Raw genomic sequence first — 17,556 nt, forward strand, 5'->3', positions numbered from 1 at the left:
CAAGAGAGACCAGAGGAGAGCAGGGTCCCAGGAGAGGAACCCCAGGATGCCAGCACTGCGAGACCAGCTCAACTGGCCTTTTCACTTCCAGATAGAGGAACGGAACATCAGAGAACCCAACCAACCTGCCCGGGATCCCACAGCTAGTTGGGACGCAGGCAGAGCCAACAGGGCTGGAAGGGAGCGTGCAGTTACCTCATCCACGGCCCCGCTTCCTGGGAAGAAGTTGCCGTCATCATGGCGATGCAAGGAGATGTAGAGCACACTGGGGTCCTGATAGAAGGTCTGCTGGGTGCCGTTGCCATGGTGAACATCCTGGGCAGGGGGATGGACAACAGATTAGTGAAAGCCTGAAGGCACGCCGATGGGGGCTGGCACAGTTCACGGAGGTTTCAAGTGTCCCTCGTCTGAGGGTCAGGACCCTAGACTGGGAGTAAGGAGGCTGGGGTTCCCAGAGCTACACTGTTGAGTCGTCCCAAGTAGTCCTCCGGCCCTCTCTGTGCTTCTCCGTGTGCGCACATCTGGGCACACAGCCCTGGACCAGGGAGAGTATACCGTGAGACCCTGAAGGGGAGGAGGCTTGCCAAGGGCCAACTGGCCAGCGGGCACAAGACATGTATGGCAGAAGAGGGGCAAGTCCAGGCCTACACATGTCAGGAACCTTCACTAACGCATCTTGCCTGTGGTCAAGGAGTGATAAGGTGATCGGAAACCAAGCTCAGTTATGGAGGGGCAGGTCGGTGAGGCCCGGGGCCACCACTGCTAGGAAGAGCTATGGTCTGACACTTGGTAAGTCACAGGACCATGTGTGGGCACAAGGGTAGAAATTTCCTCTGCAGTCAACAGCTGTAGAGGCATGTCGCATTCACAGACGCTCAGGCAGAGTGTCCGGCTTAGGTGCATGGACTCCAGAGCTAACTGGCCTGGGTTCAAGTCCCAGTCTCAGGATTTACCAGACGTGTGACTGTGTGTGAGTTACTTAACATCTCTGAGCTCACCTTCCTCATCTGAAACCAGGTACCAGTCAGGTTCAGACCCATCACAGGTTAAACTGCAGGGTCTAGATGTGATTAGGGGCACATTGAGCTGACCTGCTATCCCTGTGACTGTAGGGGCAATGCAGTGACACCTGCAGAAAGAAGCCAGTGGAGGCCAAAGAGCACTCAAGTGGCTCCTCCCGCCGTGGGAGTTCGTGATGGCTGAGGGCCTTCCCACATGCGGTTGCCTCCGGGACTCCCGGCAGCCCCCCAATGTGGCTCTTATCTTCGCCCACATTTTATATACAGAGGGACACAGAGGCCCAGGAGGCTCATGCAGAACTCGGACAGGAAGACAGATCCTCTGCTGCCAGGCTAGGGGCTCTTTCTACAGGGCTCTCGGATCTGAAGGGGCCAGGAACCAGGAACCAGAACCTACCCAGTCCATGATGAGGATCTTGCTGGCCTTGCCTTGTTGTTGAAGCTGCCGGCAGGCGATGGCCACGGAGTTGAAGAAGCAGAAGCCCCTGGGAGGAAGAGAGAGAGAGGTTCTGCCCGGCCATTCTTCCCCTGTGTCTTCACCTCTCCCGTTTCCTCTGGCCGCCCCAGTCCGGCCCGGCCCCAGGAGGCTCAGGGGACAGAGGGGGGAATGCCCCCCCATCTCACCCCCTCCCTGACCTCCCCCCAGCCTTACATGGCTGTGGAATGGTCAGCATGGTGTCCTGGGGGCCGAACCACTGCAAAACCATTCTGGAAACAGAAAGAATGCTTGTCAGCCAAACGGCCCGCACTCAGACCCACATCTCCACGAAGCTGCCCCAAGCTCAGGCTCATGCCTTGAGAAGGGGCCGTAGGACAACAACTGTCAGCAGATCTGACCGCGGCCAGGCGGGATCTGAGGTGCCCTGAGGCCTGGAGGGTGCTTTTAGGGTGACGGTGAACACCCCCCACCCTGGTGTGTCCTGACTCTCATCACTTTTTAACAAGAGCTACTGTTTTTCGGGCAGAAACTCCATGCCCCAGCACTCCATAAACGCGGGACTTCATCCTGACAGCTCCCTGAGGTAAATGTCGCCTAATCCTCACAACATCTCCATGAGAGAAACAGGGTTCTCTCTAGTTCACAGCTGAGGAGAATCTGAAGCTTGGGCAAGTTAAGTAGCTTATGGGAAGTTGCCCGCTTGTCAAAGGGTGAAACCAGAAGGTACAGCCCAGCACTGAGCTCTTTATTGCATGCCACTCTGAGGAGGAGCCGGGACACCGGACACACGCCCCCCTTGGGCTGTGAGCTCTTCAACAGCAGGGGGTTCGGGCCTCAGCACAAGCCCCTGTCAGGTGCCCGGCCCAGAGTGAACAAGCACAGGCATCAACCCAGTCTATAAAACCTCGGATGGCAAAGAACCGATCTGCTGACGGAAGAGGTCCAGAGACGCTCTGCAACTGCCCAGTGGTCACACAGCGGGTCTGTGTGTGAAATGATCCTGAATAATTACGACTCTGGGTCTCTTAGAGACCAGCGGCTTGACCCCCAGCAAATAGCATGAGCATAAGGTTCGAATCTCAGCTTTGTCGCCAGAACTCTCAATTTCCCTTCCAAAACCCTGAGGCACTATCCAAGAGGAGTGAGAGTCCTGCAGTTCTGGATTTGACCTTCCCTACTGCCCCAGCCTGCTACCCTCTCTGTGGTTGACCCACTCTCCACTCACAGCTCCTACCTTTAGCTCACGGGAAGCTACTTTGAAGGCGAGGTCAGTGACACTGCCAGCAGCCCAGCGGGCTGCGTTGGAGGAATGCAGCTCGTTCCAGATGGTATCGGTATCCACCTGTGGGGGCCAGAGTCAGGGCCCGCATCATCCAAGGCCCCCACAGGAACCAGGGCCCACTTGGGCAGTGCCCACCCCACGGCCAGGACCCCAGGGGCAGGGAACTGGGCAGACAGCGCTGCCTCCCCAGGGCCCCACCACCCAAAGGCAAGGCCTCCTGCGTCCCCCAATCCCAGCATGACTTCTCCTTCCCAGCTTCAGTCCATATCACCAGCCCGTATCTGGCCAGCACTCTGCCAGCAGCATCGCACCTGCCTCCCCAGTCAGAGGAGGGGGCATGGCGTTACCTGGGCGGGACTTGGGGTTTGGACCGGGAGGGGGTTTTAAGCCCCAGCTGACTCTGCTCAGGCCCTGCGGGACGGTCGGAGCTCGAGGGGCCGTCTGCACCACTGTCTTCCACTCAGGGCCCCTAGCCCAGGCTGGGAGGCCCCCCAAACCCAGTCCCTGGGCCTCAAGGCTAGGGAGGGGCCGGGGGGCATGATGGGGAGATGGGGAGGGCGAGGCGGACCAAGAGAGGCGAGGAAGGCAGAGAGAGTCGCAAGAGGCTGGAGAAAGAGAGAGAGAGAGACAGACAGAGAGGGAGAGGAGGGAGGAGAAAACAGAAGCAACAACAGTTGGAAAAATCAGAAAGTGGCAAGAAATGGGAAGTTGTGAACAGGGCGCTGACTGGCTCCCCAACAGCCCCCCAGCTACGGCTCCCACTTCCCTCCAGAACTAGGCCTCTAATCCCCTGCCTCCATACTCCGGGCTGGGATGCCACCAGAGGAGGCAAGGAGCCGGCTAAGCAGGGTGAACTGGGAGGAGGGGAAGCTGGGCTGTGGGAGAAAATTGCCTGGGTCACCGAGCACCCTGGAGGCATCCCCACAGCTCCGGCCAAGCAGCCCGACTCCGCCCGGAGGCCGGCGTGGAAGGGCGAATCCCGACCACCACCAGGGCTTTACGAAGGGAGACAATCCCCTGCTCTTTGAGCCTCACTCCACATCTACTGAACACCACCTAAGTGCAAGGCAAAGGGCTCCCCGCTCAGGAGACACTGATGGGTAGAGGACACACCTGGCCACAAGGAGCTTCTAGCCGGCAGAGGAGCATTATGGGAGAGCCCCTGGCCCAACAGGTCTGGCAGGACCCCAAGAACAAGCAGGTAGGGGCTGGGCCTGGGAGAACAGAAGGGAGGAGCTCCAAGAGCCCATGGCAATGGGCGCTCAAGCCCCCCGGGCACACTTACCCCTACCCCACCACAGGGCAGCATCACAAACATCCGCTGTGCCAGGAGCCCTGTGGGGAGAGGCCCAGTGTGTGTGAGCCCAGAAGCCTCTCAGCTCTGGCCTGAGGGGGGCTGGGGCTGGGGAGTTGGGGAAGGGGAACAGCAGGCAGCAGGGGGACTCCCAGGATGCCCGAGGGGCAGGCTGTGTGGGGCTGGGACAAGAGAACACAGCAGCTGGCCGGGTCAGGGGAGGCGTAGGGATCCCGGGAGCCATTGGGGCCCCTACCTGCCAGCTTCCCGTTGTCCAGTTTGAGGCGGCTGAGCGGGTTGGTGCCATAGAGGAGCACGTGCCGCTCCGAGTGCACGGACTGCAGCTCCTCCAGGGAGGCCTTCCGGCCCCGGAGACACTGAGGATGGGCCCACAGACCTCCTGAGCCCGGGCTCCCCCCACCCCTGCCCCTGCACGCTTCCTCCCTGCCACAACCACCACCCACTCAGGCCCCTCATCTCCCGCCCCCTGCCTCCTCACCTCGCACTGGCTCCGGAGCCCCCGCTCCTGCAGCCGAGACCAGATGCTCTGGATCCGGCCCGCGTGCTCCGGGTGCCTGCTGTTGTCCCCACAGGAGCACTGGTGCTTCAGCATGACCGAATCGTAGACCAGCCCTGCCGAGAGCAGGACTCAGGGTCCAGAGCCCAGGGGTCCCCTCTTCCCCCCAGGGCCACACACGCCACACCCACATGGAGCCAGACCTGACATCCCATCGCCCCCAGACTCACACAGCCCCACACCCCCCATTCAGCCCCTCAGCCTTTCACACACACACACACACACACACACACACACACACACACACACACAGGTGTGCCCCAGCCAACACCTCCGCCACAGAGCCCCTGACTTCCTGCCACCCTGACTCTCCACACATGGCTTCCTGTGGCCACCAAGACCTTGAGAGCTCTGAGCCTGATCAAAGGGGGCCTAAGGTTGGGGTCTCACACTAGACGTTCACAACCCAGCCAGGCTGCCACAGGGGTGTGAGAGGAGAAAGAATTCCTCAGAAAGCCCCAAGCCAAGAGCTGGGAAGCTCACAGTGACGCGGAGCCATGTGACAAGACAGATGCAGTTTTGGGGAAGTGACTGTTTTGGGTTGACCAGCAGGCCGCCTAGAGTGCCCTGCACACGGTTGACGGGTCACTTTCAGCATGCTTCAGGACACTGGGATCTTCAAAATGCTCACCCCACTTGACCCAGGGAGGCCACTCCTTAAGAACAGCCTTTGGGAAACAATGCCAGGGATGAGCGAAGATTCAGGGACAAGAAATTCTCATGGGGAAAAATGAGTGGACACCTATCCGCCCCACCAATAAGAAATCGTCAAAAAAAAAAAAAAAAACTGATGAAATACTATAAAAATTTCATTTTTAAAGGTTCATTGTATCATGACATATTCATAATATGTTAACAGAATAAAGCAGGGCTCAACACGCAATGAGTGTGTGTGGTATCTATACACAGCTTTCTAGAACAAAGGTGGTGCTGAACTACACAGCAGCACTTAGGAGAGGTGGCTTTGGGGTGGTGGGAGACCGGTCGGCTATTTTTATCGTATTCTTATATTTTTTGGTGTTTTTCAAATTTCTAAAATACTTTTGAGCTCTTCCTTTACCAATAGAACAACCATAATAAATATCATTTTTGAAAGGTCAGGGGAGGTCTGGGTTGTCAGGAGACCCAGATCCTTAACCTGGCTTGACCCTCAGCTTGCTCTTTGACCACAAGCTTGTCACCTTAGTTCTGAGCCCAGGTGTCCTCATCTGCACAGTGAGGACCACCACCCACTCCACCTCCTTCATGGGACACCGTGAGGCTGTGACAAGGCCAAGCAAGTGCTCTGTGGCCTCGAACAATGTCCCAAGTGACAGCAAGACCAGACATGGACTTATGCCTGAGCCCCTGTGGGCCCCCTGCCCCTTCTCCTGTCCCACCCTGATCTTGGCCTTACCTGTGGTGAAGGGCAGGCTCCTGGCAGGGGTATCTGAGCTGGGCAGGACACGGGCCTGACTGGCGGGCTCTGGAGTTGGCAATGAGGCAGGTGCGGCCGGGGATGACTGAGCCCTGGACAGGGGCCGGTGACTGCCCTGGGCCAGGGGAAGCAGTACAGAGTCCCCAGTTCCTCCCCGGGGGAGCCGTCCAGCTAGTCGCTGCTGCTCCCAGAGGAACACCTGAGGGACACAGGGGGCCTCAGTCTCCAGATCTCAGGATTCTGCTCCATCTGCTGCTGCCCAGGGCCTTAGAAACCTCTGGGCAGGTCCCTTTTGGGAGAGATTTTTAGCCCTGCCTCCTGGCAGGGCTCTGGCCTTTGATCTCTGAACCCTCAGCCCCTCGCACCACCCCCAGAAGTCAGCAGCCCAGAATGACCACCCTGTGCCCCCAGACTTTCTCAGACCTTTGGGACTCCAAAGCCAGAACCTAGGTAAGGGGCCTCAGGCCAACTGCCCAAGGACACAGGGACGTGCATTAGCCACTGCACGTGTGTGGACTATTGCCAGGCACGGTAGGCTGAGCTGTGTCCCTGCCACTTCCCATTCATGAAGTTCTAAGCCCCGCACCAGTACCTTATTTGGAGACAGGTAATTACAGAAATAATCAAGTTAAAATGAGGTCATTAGGGTGAGCCTTAATCCAGTATGACTTTTGTCCTTATAAAAAGGGAAAAGTTGGACCCAGGCAGGCAGAGGAGGAAGATGGTGTGAGGACACAGGGAGAAGACAGCCATCTACAGCTGAGGACAGAGGCAGGAGCAGCCCCTCCTTCATGGCCTTTGGAAAGACAAACCCCAGTGTTGGCCTTCTGGCCTCCAGAACAGTGAGATGACGTACTTCTGTCGTTGTAGGGGCTGGGTCTGTGGTCCTTGTCCCAGCAGCCCCAGCAAACTCAGCCCCCATGACTTGCCTCACACTGAGAGTGCTGCCCACACCTGCCCCATTTCTGGTCCCAGCCCCCGTCCTGGACACCGGACAACGGGTCACAGGGGAGAGGGGCTGGGGCAGGGACATGCACGGCTTGGTGAGAGGCCAGCCTCAGCACCAGACAAGGGACATGGCTTCCCCCAAGACTGGCAGGCTGCCAGAGTGTGCCTGTGTGTGTGTGTGTGCGCGTGTGTGCATGGCGGGGGCATGTCTGCACCTTGGTACGGATCTGGTAGGGCAACCTGGGTCCCAGACTCACCTCCTGCACTGAGGAGCTAGCTCCCTCCCTTCCATCTATGCTAGGCCCCAGGGTCTCCCGACTACACCTTTCCAGGGACATGGGTGCTGCCATACCTGCTGGTGCTGCTGGAGAGGAACAGGGCCTCTGGCTTCATGCTGCCCATGGCTTGACTCCCTGTGTTCCAGGCCGTCATCCCCCACTGGCCCCACTCCCCCACCATCTGTCTCTAGGTCCTCGGCGGAGGGTATCTGCCGCAGTCGGGGCTTCTCACTGGGCTTGGCTGGCCTCTGGGGAAGGGAGATGCCCACTGAGAAGCCATGCGGGGACACAAGCTGTGCGGTGGGCCGTGGTGGGCTGGGCTGTGTGGCCACTCATCTTGTTGGGACTTCAGTGGCCACACGCCTCTGGGCTCTTGGGAGCGATATCCTCTTTCTGGCCCTCCAGGTCCCAGCCCTTCCTGAGCCTCCCTTTTTTCAGCCCCCAGAGGCCCAGTGAAGCAACCCCTCATCACCTCCCCTAGCCAGTTCCCCTCACCTTGATCAGCTGGACGTGAGGTTTGAGCCGTTCCAGGCGGGGCTGCAGGGGGCCCAGCGGTGGGGGGGCGGTGGCACTTGGGGGCAGGGGCTCTGAGCGGGTCCGGCTTAGTGGCCGGTGGAGGCCTGACCCAGAGAGCCGCTCGGTGGTCAGTAAGGACTGGGCAAAGTGGAAGGGCAGGGGCCCAAGCCCAGGCACTGGAAAGAACGGGGTGTGGGTGGGGCATAAGGAAGGAACCAAAGGGAGGAATGGAAGGAAGCAAAGGCACGGGGTGGCAGGGGGGCACGGGCTCACTGGGGAGACACGCAGGATGAGGGGCTGCCGAGGGGGCAGGGAGGAAGGAAGGGACCCTTCCCAAGCCTGGCCCTTAGCAGGATGCAGGGACCAGCCCTCCCCTGGAGAAGCCTTGGAACTCACCAGTCAGCAGAGGGGCGTGAGAAACTGAGGGATCCAAGAGGAGGATGGGCTGTAGTCGAGAGGGCAAGGGGCCTCCAGCCTCAGGCTCCAGGCCATGGGGCAGGAAGAGGGGAGCATGGGGGCTCCCCAGGACCGGCCCCCGAGGGCCCAGAGTCGGATGGGTCCTACGGTCAGCATCAGCCTGGGGGGAGGCAGGGGGAAGTCACAGGGGGGAAGATCCCCCACAGAGAGAGCAGTGAAGGTGCTGGGGTGAGGTGGTAGGAGAAGGGAGCGAAAGAAGCTGGGGGCTTGCAATGGGGGGAGGGCGCCTCAGCCACTCACCCTGGCAGGGGCAGGTAGCCCCAGCGTGATTGCGGGCAGCAAGGACACTGTCGGCAAGGCGAACGGGGCCAGAGAGGTCTCCTGCAGCCGCAGCCGCTGGCCCAAGAGCGCCTGCCATGGGGAGCAGGGCAGGGGTCACTGGTCCCAGACCTCTACCCCGAGCCTGCCTTCCCCAGAACCCCCAGGAGGCTCAGGTCCGGGCTGCCCAGACCCTGCGGCCCCAGCTCGGTCAGGGCTACTTGCTGAGAAGAAGGCTGAGCCTCAGAACTGCCCCCGGGAGCCCGGCCTGGCTAGGGCTTACCTCGGAGCCCAGGACTGGGTTAGGGCCGTGCTCGCTGTCATTGGGGGAACTGCAGCCTGACGCTGGCGTGCTGCTGCTACTCGGGGAAGAGTCTAGGGGCAGCAGAGAGGGAAGCACAGTCAGAGGCCCGGTGTGGCCGGGACAACGGGGCCAGTCCTCCTTCCCCAGGGGGGTGGCCTCTGCTTCCTGCTTTCTTCCCAGAAGGGCAGGAAGAAGGCAGGCCACCACTTAACTCTGTTGTCTTTGCCCACTTTTTTAAGGTGCCCCTTCTTCGAGGGCACCTTAGCCAACAGAGCAGGGGCTGGCTTTTGGCCTCAATCAGCCCCCCTGGCGAGTGTGTTGGACACAGCCTGTATAATTGCGCACAGTCGTCCTGTCTGGGCAGGCCCCAACCCAGAGGGACCACACGGGCCACCCCACCCACCCTGCTGGCCCTCACCGCCAAGGGTCTCGGTGGGCCGCCGCCGCAGGCTGGGCGGGGCGCTCTCCTTTCTGAGCAGGGGGTTCTTCCTCCGCTCCAGGGACTTCTTGGGCTTGTAGCGTAGCTTCAGGTTGGGCTCAGAGACTGTGGGAGCACCGGTGTTACTTGGCCCCACACCACCCTCCTCCCTCCCAGTCACCTCTGGGCGAAGGCAAGAGAAGGCGGCATCAGGGAGAAAAGCGCAGTGAGCTGACCTGCTGCAGCCCCACGGGCTCTCCCGCTCCTCCAGGCTCCTGACCCTGCCCTGGAGGGTCCTCACTTGCCTGCCCCACTCACCTGTCTTTCGGAGAGGGAAGTGTTCTGGGGGGTCATTGGGCAGGCTGGGAACAGGAGGCAGAAAGCTGCTGAGCATAGAGCGAGCAGCTCCTTCCGTCTCCAAGGGCTCGAGAGTTCTGCGGAGGGAAAGCCAAGGTGGCTTCAGAGAGGCAGGGATTGCCCAGAGGCCTGGCAGCAGAAGGCTCTGCAAAGGGCTCTTCCTGAGCCTGGGTCCCCAGGCCCTGCCAGGAGACGCAGTCACTGACAGGGCCAGGCAGCGTGTGGCAGTCAAGCACAGGGGCATCTCCAGGTGGCCGCACCGGGCCAGCCTCCCTGCCAGCTGCGGGGCCAGGCAGGCCTCCATTTAAGCTTAGGAGCCAGGGTCCCAGGACTTGGGTGCGGGCCAGTCACAAAGGGGACTCTGTCTCCTGTGGGAGGAAACTGCTCTAGGAATCAGGATATTTTTGTGCTTTGGGGAAGTCCTAAAGAGAAAAGGGACTTGTGTAGGAAGAAGAAAGCCAGCGTGGTATGTCTGTGCTGGGTCGGGGGGCCAGGTAGGAAGGGCTTCAGGTGGGGTTGGGAGTGATAATTAAAGGAGAAAAGGGGGCAGGTGGGAGGAGAGAGGTTGGGACAGCATTGTAATTAGAGGTGAGGGGGATGGGTCTGTGACAAGCAGCTGGGAGGCAGGTGGAGCGAGTACAAGGGCTCATGGGATGGACACTTTGGGAGGAGGCAGGACAGGGACACAAGGGAGCCGTTGGGAGAGCGTTACCTGTAGGGAATGCTGGGACTGTTGGAATGGACTGTTCTCTCTAGGGCTGCCTGCTGCTTCTTTAGAATCACTTCTGCCAGCTTCTGCTTGACCACACTGCTGGCCACAGCACCTGGGGCAGGGGAGTCAGGAGTGGGTCGGGGGCAGGTGGACGGTGGCCTCCCTGGCCCACTGCCTGCCCATCGTCCTGTCCCTACGGAGAGCCAAGCCTGGTGTTCCCCCCCCCTCCGCAAAGCCTCCAGACCCCCCACCCACATTCACAGACGTACTTCGCTTGCTCTTGTCCTTATTGAGAAGCTGCCGCAGCTCCTGCTCCTGGGGCCCCACCTGCAGCTGGGGCACCGGCGTGTCCATGGGGAGCTGTGGGCAGGGCAGGCCGCCCAGGAAGGGGCAAGGAGTTGAAGACTGAGCCGAGGGTCTGGGGAGGCGGGAGGGAGGGTGGGAGGCTGGGGGCTGAGCTCAAAGCCGCCGCAGGGGCGGGGAGCGCGGACCTTACCCTCATGGACTCCGCCGAGCGAGGCTGCAGGCCTGCGAAGAACAGGTGATGGTGCAGGCGCTGGGGGTGCTGAAGGGTGAGCAGTGCAGGCTCCGGCGGGGGCTCCACCGCGGGCCGCTGGCCCACCCGCAGGTCCATGGGCTGGGGCTGAAGGCCGGGCGTGTCCACGCGGGGCCTGGGGCGGCCTGCGGGCACACAGAGGGGGCACGCTCAGGGCCCGCTCACCCTCCTGCAGGCTCCCTGGGCCACAGCGGGACACTGTATAGGGGCCTTTCCTCTGTCACTGTGGTCCCACGGGGTAGGTACTTCCAGCTCCATTTCACGGTGGGTGTGGAGGCGGGCAGGCGTGGAAACAGGTGGGGTTAGACCATGGAGGCTGTGCCCGAAAGGACCCTCCTGACTCCGAGCACCATGCTTTTCCACTAACTGTTGTTGCCGCCCCAGGGCAGGGGCTGGGAGCTGGGAAGATTGAGTGACAAGCCCTGCGGGGGAACATTCTGGGCCCTGCCATCTCCTTCCCTTTTTCCTGCCGGAATAAAGATTTGGTCAGGCTAACCCCTAATGACCTGCCCTCAAAGACAGCGATCTGCCAGTCCCCTTTGTTCAGCCTCCAGCCCCAGCCGGCCTCATGGGCTCTCCCAGGTGCCACCCCCCAACCCATGCTCTATCCTAGGCCAGAGGCTAAAGTGGCCGCGCCTTGAACGTACAGCAGCCCAGGCCCACCACCCCAAGCCTGCACAGCCCTGTTCGCAGGGCAACCTCCTCAGTTCACTGGGCTCCTACACCCCTGGGGCCTGCTTCAGGCCCGTCCCTGTGAGGACGGCAGGCCCAGCCGCCTCTTCTCAAGTGTGCTCTGCGCCCACACCAGGAGCACTCTTCCAGGGCCATGGGGGCAGGAGCTATTTCTCACTGGCCGCCAGACCAGGTTCTAGGCCCACATAGCCAGCTGGGCCAGGCTGGACTGAGCAGCTGGAGCGTCTGGAGGGACGTTATCCTGGGGCAGGCGAAGCTGGTGGGGGTGAGAACAGGGGCCCTAGGACAGCACACAGTTGGGGAAACCTTTCCGGAGAGGCCTCCTTCAGCTCCTCCAATAACACGCGGCAGCCCCCATCAGGGCAGCCACAGGCTGAGGGACATGGAAGGCTCTGAGACGGAGCAGCAGCTGGGGAGTTGGGGAACGCAGTCTCCAGACCCAACTCAACCGTTACCAACCGTTACCAATCGTTCCCTCCGATCTAGGGCACACATGCGGGCATGCCTGCAAAACCCTTCTGCCCTGAAACTCCCACAGGCTCTGGAAGGTGGTTATTACTATTCCATTATCCCAAATGTGGAAACTGAGCTCAGGGGAAGGGACCTCGCCAAAGTCACCCAGTGAGAGGCATGGTGAGCGTGGGTTCAGGGCCTGCTGAGGCCACTGCTCTGGCTCCGTTGTCCCCTGGACTTTCAGGAAGTCAGCACCCCTCTCGGGGCTTTCTTGCTGGGAGAGGGAGAGGGTCTTGCACTAGGGGTATCTGCTCTAAGGTTCTCTGCCCGGGAGCTAGAGACAAGAGGGGAGCCAAGGAGGGAGGTGCCCACCACGACTGTCCAGATAGTAAGAGACCAGAGGGGATGGCTGTGCCTCCAAACATGCCCTGCACAGGCCACGCATGGCCTCCATGCCCCCCACTCCTGCTCACACATCCACTCAGGGAACCCAGATTCTCACTCGGCTTGAGTTTGGGCCTCTGAAGCTAACACACTCCTCTACATCTGGTGTCTTGGCTTCCTGGGGTGACTCCTCTGATGAGGTAAGAGGGACCTCAGAGAACCCCAGGCAGGCCACAGGACACAGGGCTTGCTGCCTTGGCCTTGCATTGCCCGAGAGGCCCCATCCCTCTCTCCGAGCGCAGGGCTGCCGAGAATGTGGGAGGGGCTCTGCCAGCAACTCTCAGAATGGGATTCTGGGTCATTTAGCATGTGGGGGGTCTCCACGATTTGGGGCTAAGCCAGTTTCCCTTTGTCTCCTACATCTGAACACAACCCTTGCTCTCAGCCATCAAGCCCTATCCTGCCGCAAGCCCACGTACCCTTCAGCCTCTGAGCTTATGCTCGAAATGACCCCCTGGCGGTACTGCCCTCACCTCCTCAGAGTCCACTTTTCCAGATCCTACCCTTTCTTCCAAGTCCAGCTGGAATCTTCCCTCTTTCCTGCACTCAGCCCACCGCCCTGCGTCCCTCCCTTCTCTGGATTCCAATCACATTGACGGTTCTGTGCCCTCTAAGCCCAGCGTGGGCAGGACCATCAGAGTCCAGCTCCAAGGGCGGGAACTCAGTTTTGTTTACTTCTCACGACCCTGGCCTAAAATGGTACCTAGCACATGACAAGAACCCAGTAAATACTGGCTGAATCGATGAATAAATGTCTATGTCTGCCCCCCTAAAATGCCCAGGGAGTGCCCGGGCACAGGGATAGGGTTCACCAATGTTTCTTTTTCCAATTTTTGTTGTTTTCTTTTTTTATATTAAATATCTAGGAGGACTACGTAGCAACAGGTACGGATTTAGTGTTTCTTGACTGAAGGGATGAACTCTGTCCACTGCGCCCTCATCTGGCCCTGGTCACATACGGTATTCTCCTCCTGGTGTGTCCTGTCTCCCCAGCCTGCCTGTGAGCTTTCGGACAACCGGGAGCAAGGCAAAGAAGACAGCCGGTCCTCACTCCTCCCCGCCATACGGAACTGCGAGGCGTCAGGCACCCGGTAGGCCCTCCGAGGACACTGGCTGAGGCCATCAGCCACTCCAGCCCTGGCCCCAGGGCCACATCCTAAACCAGAAAACGGCCAAATGGCAGAGGAGGCAAGGGACAGTGAGAGAACCCAGAAGAGGGATCCATTCCCTCCCCGCAGCCTGCCTGAGCACAAGAGGCATCTTTCCCCCTGTGAGGGCTTCTGTGCCCCCTCTGCGGCACCAGCGTGAGGCCCGAGGCCAACAAACAAGAGCCAGGCACCTCGCCCTGAGCCTGATGTGAGGCAGGGGTCTGAGTGTAAACACTAGCTTCCTACTTGCCTTCCTGTTTCCCCGCAGCCAACAAGGACAAGAAGAGCATCCTGCCTTTCCTTTTCCTGTTGTGCTTCCCAACAGTGGGACCAGCCTAGAGCCAGACTTGCCTCTTACCCCACTCCTCGCCCCACACCCAGAACCCCAACCTCCCAACCCTCTGGCCCATCAGCTCACCACCCTGCTTCTCTCGCCCCTCTTCTGTCCTCTCCACCCTCGTCTTGCACTCCCACCTCAGGCTCCCTCAGGCCTGACTCTTACCTGTGCTGGGGGGGCTGGGGCAGCGGGCACCCGGGCTCACCTGGGTCCCATCTGTAAAGAGGAGAGAGAGGGCATGAAGGGGCTGCAGGGAAGGGGTGAGGAAAGGGTGAGAGGGCCAGGTCAGGCGGGAAGGCCCCACTCCAGCTTGAGCACCCCCAAACCCGGCACCTGCATCAGAAGCTAACCAAAAAAGCAAGGATTCTGCCCCATTCCTTCCCTCAGATTCCCATGCTGAAGGCAAGCACTCACCAGCCCTCTCTTCCTCACCCAAATCACCTTGTGACTCAGACATGTCACCCCGCTGGAACCCAGTCCACAGTAGGCCCAAGGAGGCCCCAGTTCACCCTTCAGCCCTTCGGGATGTGCTCTGACCTCATCCTCCTAGGGCCCAGGCTCCCATAACCCAAAGGGAAAGAGATCTGGGAGAGGAGGGGGCCAGAGGAGGGAGAGCACTGCCAGTGAGGCTGCCAGGAGGGAGATGGGGAGAAGTGGGCCCAGAGAAGGGGAGCTTCCCAGGTGGGGAGGGACTGGGTCATGGCCTGAAGATCAAGTCAGAAATGGAGGGAGCTGTGAAGCTGCAGGTCTGGAGCACAGAGCCAAGACCCCAACAGTAGGAATGCCTTTCCTCCTGCCGCCCTGTCCCATGTCCTGCAGCCTGTGCTCCCCCAGTGAACAGAACCTCTCAGACTTTTTTTTTTTTTTTTTTTTTTTTTTTTTTTAAATAACCTGAAATACAAGTCTTTCCTTTTGGAAACGTTACCTCTCTCAGGCTCAGAAGCCGAACCCAGAGCCCCCTATCCCATTTAGAACCCACGAAACCCCATGGTAGAGCCCAAGCAGGGCTGAAGCAGAGGCACGAAGTTGCCCGGAAGCCCACTGGGGTAGGGAGACAGACACAAGTCTGAGGTCACTTTTCCCAGATGGACCCCTTTCCCTCCTGCTGTCCCAGCTCAGGACCCTAGGGACAGGAGTCTGGGAGACTGGAGGGCCACCCAGAAGGGGCCCTTGAGGGACACACAGAAGACCTCCTCAGGCCAACCTTGGGGCAGAAGGGCTATTTTCTGAAGAATGACTGGTAGGTGCTGTTCTTCTGGGTCTGTGTTTAAGGGGCAACCACAGTTCCTCTTCCAGAAGCCGAAGAAAGGAGAACTCCCTGCAGGCAGGCCCCACTGGGGAGGGGGCAACACTAGGCCCAGAAAGCTCCCCACCAGCCACCCTCACACACTCGTGCCCCATGCTCCAGATGCTGACGTTGGGTAGGGAAAGGTGGTCCACCTCCCCAAACTCTGCCGGCCCCAGCCCACGGGCTTCCTCATGAGGCTCACCCGACCTCCCTCCTGCTCCCTTCCCAGAGCACCCGCCCTGTGTGCGCCACCTCAATACTCCGCCAGTCATGGCCTCCACGGTGTCATTCAGAAGCTGTGCCCATTGCGCCTATCACCGTGTTGCACACATGCCAGGCTCCATCAGGAAGGGGTGGCTTGCCCCCCAGCCCCCTGCCTTCTCAAGCTCCGGGACCCCCCAGGAACACCGGTGTGGCAGGCAGCACCCCCTCCCAGGACGCGGTAACCCCTACTCCAGGCTCTCATAGGACCTCCTCTCTCTTCTGCTGGTCTCACAGGAGAGGTTTCTGAACTGGGCTCCCAGGTACACTCCCAGAGGCTGCGTCAGGCCTGTGTGTCAGTCCGGTGCCTCCAGCCCCCGTCGTGGGAATTGTCGCCTACCTCTCCTCAGTCCCTGCCCGAGGGCCAGTCAGCAGCAATCGCGCTTGGGATCAGAGCCAAGCCTTGCTCCCCTGGTAACCATGGAGTCAGGACACCATGCACTCTCTGGACAGGAGACCAGCCAATGGCCCTGAACTCCATAGTGCTTGTTACAGGGCCCAAAGGGACATTTTATGATGATGATCTATGATAGAAACTCTGTGCGTTAAAGCTGGGAGCACACATGCGTGTGTGTGTGCGCGCGCGCATGTTGCCAACAGGAGCTGCTTCCAGAAGCGATTCCTGGAAAAAGTTCTGCTTCTCCCCCAGTTCCCTGTCTCTGTGCTGACAGCCTTTGAGTTCAGAAGAGCCCAAAGCAAAGAAGATAAGAGCTGTGAACCAGCTCTCCTGGGTCCCAGAGAGAGGACAGGTATCTGAGGGGACCCAGGTGCCAGCTGAACTCACACCAGAAAGCGAACATCCTGCAAGCCAGGCTTGGCGGTGATCTGCGGGACACTTCTCATCGGCCCCTCTCGGGGTGCTGTTCCCACTACTCTGGGACCAGGCAAAAAAAAGCAGGCGTGAATGGACCTGAGGGCCTGAACCACACCTCGGCCTGGACCCTTCTCCACACAGCTCCCTGCCAGGGTGGAGAGCTCTCCGTTTTGGAATTCTGACCACCCCCCCCCCCCCCCCCCGCCCCATCTCTACCTTCGGAAGCCGCTGCAGGCAGACTGAAGAGGCAGTTTACTTGGCACTGAGGCACGTGGGCCTACTGGGTTGCCTCTTCCCAGACCAGCGCCCCAACCTCACTCAGAACCAAAGAGCCCCAGAAATACTGCCACAATGGGTCCACGCAGTGCATCCTCCGCAGCCCTCAGAAACTCCCAGAGCAGACACAAGTCTGGGGGGGGGGCACCTGCGGGAGCTGGTCTCCCGCTCCTCCTTTATGGGCCTGGGCCGCACCTCCCCCACAGATGGGACTTTGCCCCAAGGCAGGCGCAAGGTGACTGGAAACCTGAGCCGGGTCTGCTCACCTGCCCTCCCAGGTGTTCCAGGCCCTTTGTCAGGAAAACGGCTTCCCCAGAAGCAGAAGCCCCCTGCCCATGCCTCTGATGTCTTTTCTGAGGCTGTCCTCACCTCCCTGATCTCCCGACTAGCTGAAGAGGAGTAGCAGGAAGGCCTGGCCCCAGCATGCTGGAGGAAAGCAGGCAGCAGCAGGAGGCCAGGTCCCAGGATCAGGGCTGACTCCCTCCATACCCCACGTTGTGGCTCTGGTTCTGTTTCCCTGACACAGGCAGGACAAAGCTTGGCTCTGCATGGGGGCTGGCAGAGAAGATGAAAGCTGGGGCTGAAATGGCTTCAGGAAGGTCCAAGAATAAATAAACACGAGAAAGAACATCACGATTGCCAGGCCCTCCTGACACAGACTGAGCACTGAGCGCTGAGGAGAGGCTCTTCTAGAAGGCATTCCGGTCACACAATCTGAGAACCTTAGTTGCTGATGGGGCTTGAGAGCCCACTCAGGCCAACCCTCTCAATTCAGAGAGGAGACAAGAGCAAGGGGAAGGGGCTAGGTTACTGTCCCCCAACAGGGGAGCGGTCTGGCCAGGCCAGGCCAGGGAAAAGCCAAGAAGGCAATCCCAAAGGCAGGAACCCAGTACTTCTACATGAGGTCGCCGCTCCAGGCCCTGAAGGGATGGACCTATGAATGAAATCGCTCCTCACGGGACGCCTGGGTGGCTCAGTTGGTTAAGCAGC

General features: G+C 60.0%; 1 protein-coding gene across 4 annotated transcripts in view; it reads right to left on the minus strand.

Moving 5' to 3' along the window:
• The window catches only part of LOC111157815 (histone deacetylase 7), a 35,298-nt gene that overhangs the window by 5,459 nt on the left and 12,283 nt on the right, over positions 1-17,556 (minus strand). For 2 of the 4 annotated variants that reach the window (XM_022519479.1, XM_022519478.1), the window contains exons 2-20: positions 14,093-14,143; positions 10,793-10,977; positions 10,566-10,656; positions 10,297-10,408; positions 9,546-9,661; positions 9,228-9,353; positions 8,789-8,880; positions 8,488-8,598; positions 8,167-8,347; positions 7,750-7,946; positions 7,329-7,502; positions 6,008-6,227; positions 4,534-4,667; positions 4,291-4,411; positions 4,026-4,075; positions 2,693-2,800; positions 1,672-1,727; positions 1,417-1,504; positions 196-315 (exon numbers count right to left, since the gene is read on the minus strand). In XM_022519479.1, coding sequence (XP_022375187.1) covers positions 196-315; positions 1,417-1,504; positions 1,672-1,727; positions 2,693-2,800; positions 4,026-4,075; positions 4,291-4,411; positions 4,534-4,667; positions 6,008-6,227; positions 7,329-7,502; positions 7,750-7,946; positions 8,167-8,347; positions 8,488-8,598; positions 8,789-8,880; positions 9,228-9,353; positions 9,546-9,661; positions 10,297-10,408; positions 10,566-10,656; positions 10,793-10,977; positions 14,093-14,143 — 2,333 coding nt within the window. The remainder of the gene's footprint in view (positions 1-195; positions 316-1,416; positions 1,505-1,671; positions 1,728-2,692; positions 2,801-4,025; positions 4,076-4,290; positions 4,412-4,533; positions 4,668-6,007; positions 6,228-7,328; positions 7,503-7,749; positions 7,947-8,166; positions 8,348-8,487; positions 8,599-8,788; positions 8,881-9,227; positions 9,354-9,545; positions 9,662-10,296; positions 10,409-10,565; positions 10,657-10,792; positions 10,978-14,092; positions 14,144-17,556) is intronic. The other 2 variants (XM_022519481.1, XM_022519480.1) reach the window with 2 other exon arrangements.

The sequence above is a fragment of the Enhydra lutris genome, unplaced genomic scaffold (genome assembly GCF_002288905.1).
Source record: "Enhydra lutris kenyoni isolate GAN:26980312 unplaced genomic scaffold, ASM228890v2 scaffoldscaffold56, whole genome shotgun sequence".
Taxonomy (NCBI): domain Eukaryota; kingdom Metazoa; phylum Chordata; class Mammalia; order Carnivora; family Mustelidae; genus Enhydra; species Enhydra lutris.